The sequence below is a fragment of the Mytilus californianus genome, unplaced genomic scaffold (assembly GCF_021869535.1).
Source record: "Mytilus californianus isolate M0D057914Y unplaced genomic scaffold, xbMytCali1.0.p SCAF_19, whole genome shotgun sequence".
In the NCBI taxonomy this organism is placed as follows: domain Eukaryota; kingdom Metazoa; phylum Mollusca; class Bivalvia; order Mytilida; family Mytilidae; genus Mytilus; species Mytilus californianus.
Window position 1 is genome coordinate 11,336,476 of NW_026262667.1, and position 12,620 is coordinate 11,349,095.

The 12,620-nt window shown below is 31.9% G+C and overlaps 1 protein-coding gene and 1 long non-coding RNA gene across 2 annotated transcripts in view; one reads left to right on the forward strand and one right to left on the reverse strand.

Moving 5' to 3' along the window:
- Nucleotides 1–12,341, forward strand: part of LOC127726945 (uncharacterized) — a 60,861-nt gene extending 48,520 nt beyond the window's left edge. Inside the window, exon 2 of the long non-coding RNA XR_007993724.1 lies at nucleotides 8,826–12,341. This is a non-coding gene — a long non-coding RNA (uncharacterized LOC127726945). The remainder of the gene's footprint in view (nucleotides 1–8,825) is intronic.
- Nucleotides 1–12,620, reverse strand: part of LOC127726930 (mRNA-decapping enzyme 1B-like) — a 98,148-nt gene that overhangs the window by 78,945 nt on the left and 6,583 nt on the right. Inside the window, exon 2 of the mRNA XM_052234318.1 lies at nucleotides 1,133–1,173. Within this exon, the coding sequence (XP_052090278.1) occupies nucleotides 1,133–1,173 (41 nt within the window). The remainder of the gene's footprint in view (nucleotides 1–1,132; nucleotides 1,174–12,620) is intronic.

Consider the following 12,620-nt stretch of genomic DNA (forward strand, 5'->3'; position numbering starts at 1 on the left):
ACATGTCCTTAGTAAAAAAAAACAGGTACTTTTGTCTGTATTTAAGCCATTTCTGTTATCTAAAGTGATAGTTCTTAAGATCAACAGTCAAAATTGAATATAGCATATTTTTTTAAAATTTATAAGTTGGGAAAGATTGTCAAATAAGAATCTCAACCTATCTACCCCTCAAAAATAAAAAAAAATCCCACAAAAAACTAAAACAAACCAGTAATAACTCATTTTCAGAAACATTGCTTCTATCTGATACTTTTTCAGATCAAAATCCAATTTCTAACTTAATATGTGAAATTACATTGCAGAACAGGTCAGGAAACAAGGATTACTAGCGAGAATCTTAAAAAACAATCTAATTGCAAAACAAAAACTATGATTGGAAATGGTGTAATTAAAGTCTCATCTTTAATTCATCCCAGATTCTTACAAGTAATATACTACAAAAGGGTTAATTGAAAGGTTTTTAAACCAAAATACAACACCTAGAGGTAATTTACTTTATAGTCCTAGTTTGACAGAATGTTGGACAAGATGAGAAGATTTTACCCAGTTTAATTAACATCTCATCACATTCCCTATTTACCTGTCTGTATATTCCTCTCTTTCTGAGAGTCTGCCAGCAAATGCAATACATAACCTGCTGTCTATAAGAACTTACAACTAGGGTAAACACATTAATTTCAATACACATATATATAAACATTAAATTTTTAATTATGTTGCATTGATTAAAATTCTGTCTAGTAATAAAAAATGGTTTACATTCAGAGGTGGATTTAGGGGAGGGTGACTGGGTGCCCCTGTCCCTTATGGGGCTACATTTATGGTTAATCCACTTTTTTTAACATATTCAACACCAAACTTTGTCTAGTTTGGGCCCCCTTTTCAAACACTTTAATCCACATTTGTCATTAATATGTTTGATTTATTTTTTGTGGGACACACTCCTATTCCTGGATTTCTCAGATCCAGGCCTAATTCAGTGGAGTCAGGTACTGTTGGTTGATATGGTCTGTTGTACTGGTCAGTATCTATGGGCATTCTTGTTATACTTTTTACATATTTATTATTAATTTTTTTATACTAATAAATAAGTGAACTTACCTTTTGTATACTAATAAATAAGTGAACTTACCTTTTGTATACAAACAATGATCCCTCTATTTCTGTTCTTTCCTGAAAAAGTATAAAAAAGATAATTAAAAACAAATGGAGAAAGTCTTTAAAACTAGCAATGTAATATATGATGATCCTATGAATTATAAGAGATATCAGGTTACACATTTTGTATATCTCCTTTTATTTATATCATGTAACTTAGAAACCCAACATGCAAAAACAAAACAAACTGTCATCAATGTCAAGGTATATATCTCCAATGACTATATGACATACATGTTGTATAAATGTGAGGATAATACGACCATAAGAAGGCTGAAAATTCAAACTGGACGTTTTGTCTTCCACATAGACAAACTTAATTTTACTTGATTTTAATGATTGATTGCTGTTTAAATGGAAATATACAGTACATATTTTTGTGAGTGACACTTCTATATCTCTCCTTAAAAATTGATCAGAAGTTGATGTTTTTTTGTGTTGTTAGGTTGCTGTCTCATTGACATACTCACTTCTCCTTTCATTCAAAAGAATCAATAAAATTAGTAAATTTTCAATTTCCAAAAAATTTTAACAGCAAAAGGACAATCTGACATTCTTTTTTGTAGTAAGCCTTGGGATGTTCTAATAAATGTAAGTGTACTACAAGTCCTATGTGACATTAGGTTTACATCTGAACTTTTAGAAATTATAAACATTTTATTTCAGACACAATTTCATATGCCATTTTTTACAACAGAGAACCATTTAGAACATAATAAATCATACATATCATGTCTTCCTCAGACATACAAAATACAATTCAATTGTTTTGGGACACTTTTACATTATAATTTAGAATATAACTCTTCAATTAATCGGTCAAATAACCTATTTTAATGTCAATTCTCACATAAGAGTTAAAACTTTCAAAAACTGTGTCCCTAGAGTATTTATAAAGCTATAAGGCACACTGTTCTATTAGTGACCTTGTTCGACCTTCTTATAAACAGAAGAATAGAGATCATGATGTGTTTATGTACTTTACATCACAGGTAATACAGATTCATTGTTCATCATCTGTTTCATGGCTTATAACTAGATCTATGATGTATTCTATTTAAAAAAAAAACTGGCAAAAAATCCAATACAATCAAAACTATAAAGCAGTGCTCAAGACAACAAATTTAATGGTTCCTTAATAATTAAGTTAGACAAATTCATTATTGTTTAATCAAAGACTTTGGATCTTACATCAAACCATTCAATGCCCTATTGCTCAGAGTATGGATCTTACTTCATATCATTCAATGCCCTTGCTCAGAGTTGTGAGGCCTTCATTATGGAGCAAAAGCTCACACCTCCCTGTGTAATTTCAAGATGGGGGCCCTAGAAAAGTTTAAAGCGGAATTCTTTGTTCAATGTTGACTACACTGTACCTTTGCATTGAAAGATGCAGCATAAAATTAAAATAAAATACTTCGCTGAGCGCAGCCTGATACGACCGCAGAGGTCGAACCCTGAACAGTTGGGGCAAGACACAAAATAAATGTGGTCAAAGAGCTTAAAAATCTATTGCGCAATACTGTGCAATTGAAGATTTCTTCTTTAAAATTTTAAAAAATTTTGAAGAAAAAAAAGTATGAGCCCCCAAAAAAATTGGAACCCCCCTAGGAGTAATTACCCCCAAACTCAATCCAAGCCTTCCCTTTGTAGTATGGAACCTTGTAGTACAATTTAAGGGAGAACCATACACTTAAACACAAAATATTGTCTGGAAACTAGAAAAATGCTTGTTTTTGGTCCTTTTTTTGCCCCTAATTCCTGCATGTTTGGGGCAATTATCCCAAAACTCAATCCCAGCCTTCCCTTTGTGATATGGAATCTTGTGGTACAATGTCAGAGAGATCCATACACTTACACACCAGTTATTGTCTGGAAACTACAAAAATGCTTGTTTTTGGACCCTTTTTGGTCCCCAATTCCTTAACTGTTGGTACCAAAACCCCCAAAATCAATCCCAACTTTCCTTTTGAGGTATTGAACCTTCTGGTAAAATTTCATAGAGATTCACTTCAACAAAAGTTATTGTCCGGAAACCAAATGTGTCTTTGGACGACGACGCAGACGACGACAACATCATAGCATTATACGAACCCCAAAAAAATTTTGCAGTAGTATAAAAAGGACTTTAACGAATAAAGATATCTAACAAATATATACATATCTTTGTCTCCAGATAGAGGTATAGTAATTTATAGCATGATCAAGGCCTGTCTCTCTCTCTATAAACTAATTAAAAACAATCTACACAAGTCTCTTCCTATTCTGAACATTCCTCCAAGGTTACCATTGGGACTTACAACAAAACACTATGTCTACTACCAGTATTTGATAAATCATTTGTCATTTCTTGTCTGTTTTCCTCATTACAAATTCTGACCTTACATGACCTCTAATATTATATTTTGATCAGTGATATCCTTATTGACATTTCCTTTTCAATGCTAGTGTAATTAACCATATTTTTTTAAGGAAAAGATGCTGCATTTCCATTTTAACAACATTTTTTCCCCAATACCCCGGTAGCTAAGCCTTGAAACATGACATCACTTTTGAGAAAAGATTTTTTAAATGAATTAATGATGTTATATGCTGCATTGAAGAACCAAGAATTTATTATTTCCAATCTAAGGCTAATCATGGCATGATATGAAAATACACAAGCATGTGTGGTTGATAATATTATACATTATGCGGGATTTTCTATTGGTGGCCTTCCGCTGTTTTCTGCTCTTCGGTCGGATCGTTGTGTCTTTGACACTGTCTCCATTTCCATTCTCAATTTTATTATTTTCACTAATTATAAATTGATAAGTTAGCTGCATCTATTACATAAACAAAAGAATATAGATTTTAAAATTCAAATAAGATATAAAACTATGGATCTGGAAGTGGCCTGTTTAATATTTGTGAAAGCTTTTGTTTTATAGTAATGATACACACACCTGACCTTTACAAATTATTTCCATCGTTTGACTAAATAATTATCAAAACAGCAAGTAAAAAGTAGCTTTGTCAAATCACTATATAAAATAAGGAAATGTGGTATGATTGCGATTGAGACAATTATCCACCTAAGACTAAAGTTCAAATAAAGTTGATGTAAGCAATTATAGGCAACCGTACAGCCTTCAATAATGAGAAAACCCATACCGTATAGTCGGCTATAAAAGGCCCATGAGAAGAAAATATTAAACAATTCAATGAGAAAAATAACTGCCTAACCTATAACAAAACAATTTACGAAAAAACAAATATGACAGCCACTGAACTACAGGCTCCTGACTTAGGACAGGCACATAAAGAATGTGGCAGGGTTAAACATGTTTGTGAGCACTCAACCTTCCCCCTAACCTGGGACATTGGTGTAACAGCACAACATATGTTTTCATTAGGCTGAAAGGTGCTTGAAATATAGAAAATTATATAAACTTTACCAAAAATCTGTTTTTCTGTCTTTTTGGGAAATAAATGTCAATACTTAACAATATACAAAATGTACATGATATGTTTTAAGTTTTTAGTCATAAAATTTATCCAACTGTTTTTCCAATCAACTGATATTTTTGTTTGTAAATATAATTAATTACTCCACTTAGATTTGGAAGAACTTCTCTTATATAATCATCCTCTTTGATCGATTCTATAAAAATACATCTTAAATTCAAAGGTTAAAGTAATGGGGTCATTTAAAAAAAAAGAAAATTGGCATACACATTCAAATGCATCTGCACAAAGGGAAGAAACTCTACAAAAGTAGTAAGAGATGTAACAGAGTTATCTTTCTTGCAAAAGCTGTTATCATTCTAATTGACACTTCAACATGGATATCATAACTTTCAACTTTTTGGATTTCCATTTCAAAAACCTTTCAAAAAGACAAGTTTATCAGCTGATTTAACAGATTATGTTATCTTGTTTACATTTTCATTAGAAAAAAATGTGAAATAATGTACAAATTGATTATCTTATTCAATTGAATTTTTCCTTTTTTAATGATTGTGTCTTACCAATAATAATTATCATATACATGTACTTATAAACCATCATAAAAGTGCAATATTATGTTGTGAAAATAAAATAAATGGGGAATGTGTCCAAGGGACACAGATGATGCCCCCAGTTGCATATAATGTTATAAAGGGACATAATTCAAGAACTGTAAAAGTGACATTACCCAAATTTGTACTTGATCTGAGTTTTGTGGTAATAAGCATTGTGTATAAGTTTCATAACATTTAGTTGAGTCAAACTAAAGTTAGAAAACGGAAAAGAAAAATTCAGCAATTTTTCCATTTGTAAAGGGGCATAACTTGAGAAAAGTAAAAGTGACACCACCAAAATTCAAACTTGATCTGTGGTTTGTTATAATAATAAGCATTGTGTATATATAAGTTTCATGACAACTGGTTGAGGCAAACTAAAGTTAGAGAATGGAAATAAAAAATTCAGCAATTTTTCCTTTGTAAAGGGGCATAACTCTAGAACGGTAAAAGTGATGCCACCAAAATTCAAACTTGATCTGTGTTTTGTGGTAATAAGCATTGTGTATAAGTTTCAAAACATTTGGTTGAGGCAAACTAAAGTTAGAGAATGGAAATGAAAAATTCAGCAATTTCACCATTTGTAAAGGGGCATAACTCTAGAACAGTACAAGTGACGCCACCAAAATTCAAACTTGATCTGTGTTTTGTGGTGTTAAGCATTGTGTATAAGTTTCATAACATTTGGTTGAGGCAAACTAAAGTTAGAGAATGGAAACCAATTTTGGGATGTACGTACGGACAAGGGTAAAACTTAATCTACTGCGGGGGCATAAAAACTCTGCTGAAGAAGAGTTAAAATGATGAAGATCTCTCTTCGTCCTCAATAAATAAACATATAATAAGGTTTAACAACATTATTAACATTTTATAGCTTTGGTTAGGAACAATTCTATGAACAGAAAAGAATGTTCCATTGAAAAATATTCTTTTTGAGTATTAAGATTGAGTATTATAAGACCAATTCAAGTGTAAATGTAAGTAAAAATTACATTAGAAGTGGAGAAACTTCACCAGTGATGCTGCGAGCCAGTTGATCTAGCATTATCACAAAAAGCAGTATATATCCAAACATACAAATTTAAACTATTATCAAAGGGATATATAAATGTTATTTAGTTGAAAAGTTTCTCTTCCACTAGGGTAAGGTAAAGTTGGGCAGGGTGCGTGATTGAAACAAGAGTGCACATGCTGAAACATCTTCGCTAGCCAAGGGCTACGATCCAGTCCCCTCCTCTCCACCCTTGGCAGATTAAGCCAACATTTGTGATAACAATGTTGCGCCATCGATCAGTAGATAAGTCACGCCCATTCCAACTACATCACTCTTGACCAATGGCAGCCCTTGAACTCTCTTCAATGTGGAGGTGTAAAAATGGTTGCTTCTGGTATTTACAAACTTCGTAAAGCTGGAACTAAAAATTTACATTGACATTCCAACATTTGCGCAAAAAACATACCCAAGAACTTCTATTATTTGATTAAGAACTTTAAAATTGTCACTAAATGTCGTAGTATGTTTTGGGGGGTAAAGACATGTTGCACAATCAGCACGTGGCAGTTGTTCATTTACAAATGATCATCTTAAAGGCGCTTTTTGACTGGATGCAGCCAATTACAATTGCGACCAATGGAAATTATTACCTCGTAGATCCCAAATTCTATCTTATCCACCAAGGGTGGAGAGGAAGGGACTGGATCATAACCCTTGGCTAGCGAAGATGATGCTGAAATGTCTCAACTGCTTTACAGACTATGATTGATTTTCTGTTAAAAGTCTTAAAGATATAAAAAGAGATAACTTCAGATGACATAAAAACTAAACACTTTTTTTAAGCATTCTCTGAACCATAACAATGAGGTCAAGGACAATGGATATATGACAGACAGAAACATTGTGACATAAGGCATCTGTATACAAGAAATGAAGCATCCAGGTCTTCTACCCTCTGAAAGATAAAGCTTTATACAAATAGTTTATGCAACCGCCAGATAGTAATCCCTATCTATAATTTTCTATAAAATTTTCTTTGCCTTGGGGACAAAAGATATGCATTAGTCCCACTTCAAGATTTTTAAATTCAGTGTTTGCTTTTATTTGAACTAAACAGCTGGTAAAAACTTAATGTTATTTTAGTTTAGAACTACATGTACCTTTTACAGATGATGAAAGGAATATGATGTTAGAACTTATTTGTATAGATTTCAATTCATAATCCCACAACTTAAATCTTTAAGGTCAAAATTTCTATTATTTTCAAAAAGAATGTGCCTAAATGAACTCCTGGATACATAAATTGATTATCTTTATAATTTTCATTTATTTTACAAAATCTGTTATATTATACAAGAGTCTATTCTAGCAGAACTGTGTTATGAAGCATAAGGAACAGTTACAAAAGTATATTTGTTAAAGTTCTCTTTATAATTTATTTGTGATAACTGAGATTGAATGGTCTCCCTTTGTATACTTAAAACATGTAGGAAATCACAAACTTTATTATAAAGCAGAATGCAAACTTTATTATAAAGCAGAATGAACAGTTATAAATGTATATTTGTGTATGTCCCCTTTGCAAGGCATTTACACATCTAAAGTTTCATTATATGCCTTAAATTGCATTTAAGAATTCTGTCCTATTTTAAAATCTGAAGTGATGACAGAGCAAACAACTAAAAAATACACAAGCAGTTATCTCCCATCTAACAGCTGGAGAACAAATAAATTTGTGTATTATCAGTCAATGTCAGTTTATTCATGTAATTTGGATTAATACATTCATCTATTATCCAATGATGGGAAAATCTTATTGTAATATGTATTTTTTTCAAATTACGTAATTTTACCTGTACAACTGGATAATTGGAAAACTGAATTATGTAATAAATTGATAATCTCCTTAACAAGTTTCCATTAAATTGATTAACCTAATAAATCAATTAAATATGCAACATATGTTTAGTTATTAAGTATAATAACAATACAATACTTTATTTTGAAATACTCAGACACATACACATGTGTAACAAGAGGCAAAATACATAATCATATTTAAGGTTGCTATAGAACAATTTATTATATAACAACTATTTCAGATGATTTTAATTCTTAAATCTACCATTTACAATTTGGAATCTGACGTAAGAAGGTCATATGAAACTAGGTTTGTCTTTAGCATATATTTGTATCTTAAACAAGTTTTGAATTGAATATCATTACTCAATATCAATATACTTATACCATTTGGAGGTTTAAGGATAAGATGCATGTGACACAAGCTTTTCTGACCCTTAACAATGCAAACTTCTAACATTGATAGTAAACTGATGATATGTTGTGATGTATTTTTGGTAATTCCAGTGAAAAAGTAAGAATGGTCGGGCAATAAAATGTGTCTGCCAGACTTTATTTCCTATATTAGGTCTGAGGACACAGTTATGGTCCTTTGATTTTTGTTGTCTACAAATCTAGTCCTAGTGTGGACAGTGTATAACGTGCAAATTTTTTCATACACTTTCAAAATTTATTTCTTTATATTTTATGCATGAAATATTTAGTAGAGGGATGAAATTACAAGTTAAAATAAAATGCTTCGCTGGGCGCAGCTTGATACGACCGCAGAGGTCAAACCCTGAACAGTTGGGGCAAGTATGGACACAACATTCAAGCTTGATACAGCTCTGAATTTGGATTGTGATTAAATATTTGACACAGCATAGGTTTCTGACACAGAAAGAATGTGGTCTAAGAACTTCAATTTTTTTAATTTACCTATTATGGTCCAATGTCCAAAATCAAAATACATGGTTAGATTCAGCATATCAAAGAACCCCATATATTCAATTTTTGTTGAAATCAAACAAAGTTTAATTTTGGACCCCAACTTGGACAAACTTGAAAACTGGTCCCATAATCAAAAATCTAAACACATGTTTAGATTCAGCATATCAAAGTACCCCAAGAATTCAATTTTTGTTAAAATCAAACTAAGTTTAATTTTGGACCCTTTGGACCTTAATGTAGACCAATTTAAAAAACGGGACCCAAAATTAAAAATCTAAAAACACGTTTAGATTTGGCATATCAAAGAACCCCAATAATTCATTTTTTGATGAAATCAAACAAAGTTTAATTTTGGACCCTTTTGACCACAATATGAACCAATTTGATAGCGGGCCTACAAAATAAAAAATCTAAACACATGGTAAGATTCAGCATATCAAAGAACCCCATATATTCAATTTTTGTTGAAATCAAACAAAGTTTAATTTTGGACCCCAATTTGGACCAATTTGAAAACTGGGCCAAAAATCAAAAATCTAAATACATGTTTAGATTCAGCATATCAAAGAACCCCAATAATTAAATTTTTGATGAAATCAAACAAAGTTCAATTTTGGACCCCAACTTGGACCAACTTGAAAACTGGTCCCATAATCAAAAATCTAAACACATGTTTAGATTCAGCATATCAAAGAACCCCAAAAATTCAATTTTTGTTAAAATCAAACTAAGTTTAATTTTGGACCCTTTGGACCTTAATGTAGACCAATTTAAAAAACGGGACCCAAAATTAAAAATCTAAATACACGGTTAGATTTGGCATATCAAAGAACCCCAATAATTAAATTTTTGATGAAATCAAACAAAGTTCAATTTTGGACCCTTTTGACCTCAATATGAACCAATTTGATAGCGGGCCCACAAATAAAAAATCTAAATACATGGTAAGATTCAGCATATCAAAGAACCCCATATATTCAATTTTTGTTAAAATCAAACAAAGTTTAATTTTGGACCCCAATTTGGACCTTAATGTAGACCAATTTAAAAAACGGGACCCAAAATTAAAAATCTAAATATACGGTTAGATTTGGCATATCAAAGAACCCCAATAATTAAATTTTTGATGAAATCAAACAAAGTTCAATTTTGGACCCTTTTGACCTCAATATGAACCAATTTGATAGCGGGCCCACAAATAAAAAATCTAAATACATGGTAAGATTCAGCATATCAAAGAACCCCATATATTCAATTTTTGTTGAAATCAAACAAAGTTTAATTTTGGACCCCAATTTGGACCAACTTGAAAACTGGGCCAAAAATCTAAAATCTAAATACATGTTTAGATTCAGCATATCAAAGAACCCCATATATTCAATTTTTGTTGAAATCAAACAAAGTTTAATTTTGGACCCCAACTTGGACCAACTTGAAAACTGGGCCCATAATCAAAATTCTAAACACATGTTTAGATTCAGCATATCAAAGAACCCCAAGAATTCAATTTTTGTTAAAATCAAACTAAGTTTAATTTTGGACCCTTTGGACCTTAATGTAGACCAATTTAAAAACGGGACCCAAAATTAAAAATCTAAATACACGGTTAGATTTGGCATATCAAAGAACCCCAATAATTCAATTTTTGATGAAATCAAACAAAGTTTAATTTTGGACCCTTTTGACCTCAATATGAACCAATTTGATAGCGGGTCCACAAATAAAAAATCTAAATACATGGTTAGATTCAGCATATCAAAGAACCCCAAGAATTCAATTTTTGATGAAATCAAACAAAGTTTAATTTTGGACCCTTTTGACCTCAATGTGGACAAAGTTGATAACGGGGCCCAAAAATCAAAAATCTAAATACATGGTTAGATTCAACATATCAAAGAACCCCATATATTCAATTTTTGTTGAAATCAAACAAAGTTTAATTTTGGACCCCGATTTGGACCAACTTGAAAACTGGGCCCATAATCAAGAATCTAAATACACGGTTAGATTCGGCATATCAAAGAACCCCAATAATTCAATTTTTGTTAAAATCAAACTAAGTTTAATTTTGGACCCTTTTGACATTAATGTAGACCAATTTAAAAACGGGGCCCAAAATCCAAAAACTTAATACACGGTTAGATTCAGCATATTAAAGAACCCCAAGAATTCAAGAATAAAACCCCATTGAAATTGATCAAGAAATAAGCAATTTATATGAAGTATCTTCTTTTGCACAATACTGTGCAATTGAATATTTCTTGCTATTGTGCAATACTGTACAATTGACAATTTCTTGCTATTGCGCAATATTGTGCTATTGGATATTTCTTGCTATTGCGCAATACTGTGCAATTGAAGATTTCTTGCTATTGCGCAATACTGTGCAATTGAAGATTTCTTGCAATTGTGCAATACTGTGCAATTGAAAATTTCTTGCTATTGCACAATACTTATTATATAATAATTTACACATCCTGTTTGGTGTGTAACTCCTACCATATCATCATTATTTGCTTTTAAATATTAATCAGAAATAACCAACTTAAAATGGAAAATTTTAAAAGAAAAAAAAAAGGAAAAAAAGAAAAAAAAAGAAAAAAAAAAATCCCCCCCCCAAATTTTTTGAACCCCCTTATGATTCATCACCCCCAAACTCAATCCCAGCCTTCCCTTTGTGGTATGGTACCTTGCAGTACAATTTCAGAGAGATCCATACACTTGAACACAAGTTATTGTCTGGAAACTAGAAAAATGCTTATTTTTGGCCCCTTTTTGGCCCCCAATTCCTAAACGTTTCAGGCAATTACCCCCAAACTCAATTCCAGCTTTCCCTTTGTGATATGAAACCTTGTAGTACAATTTCAGAAATATCCAAACACTTACTCACAAGTTATTGTCATGAAACTAGAAAAATGCTTGTTTTTTGCCCCTTTTTTGGCCCCTAATTCCTAAAATTTTGAGGCAATTACCCCCAAAATCAATTACAGCCTTCCCTTTGTGATATGGAACCTTGTGGTACAATGTCAGAGAGATCCATACACTTACACACAAGTTATTGTCTGGAATTACAAAAATGCTTATTTTTGGCCCCTTTTTGGCCCCTAATTCCTTAACTGTTGGTACCATAACCCCCAAAATCAATCCCAACCTTCCTTTCGTGGTATTGAACCTTATGGTAAAATTTCATGGAGATCCATTCACTTAAACTAAAGTTAGAGTGCGAAAACCAATGTGTCTTCGGACGACGCCGGACGACGCCAGACGACGACGACGACGACGACGACGACGACGCCAACGTCATACCAATATACGACCAAAAAATTTTCAATTTTTGCGGTCGTATAAAAATTAGGTGCTGAATTTTTATGAAAAGTAATGATTTGGTCATGTTAAAAAAGGTCAAAAATTAGTATGTCTGAAGCTATCAAACTGAATTATAGACCAGGGCTTCCAAAACGGTCAACTTGTCTAATAAATAATATATTTATGACTTGTTGTGCCAAACCTGAAACGGACAATTAAAATGGGTTTGCCACTTGAACATAATTCAGAAAAAAATTGAAGTTTTTGCGATCTTTTTGACCTGACCTTTTGCCTTTAACAGCCACATTTCCAGTCATAAAAGTGACATA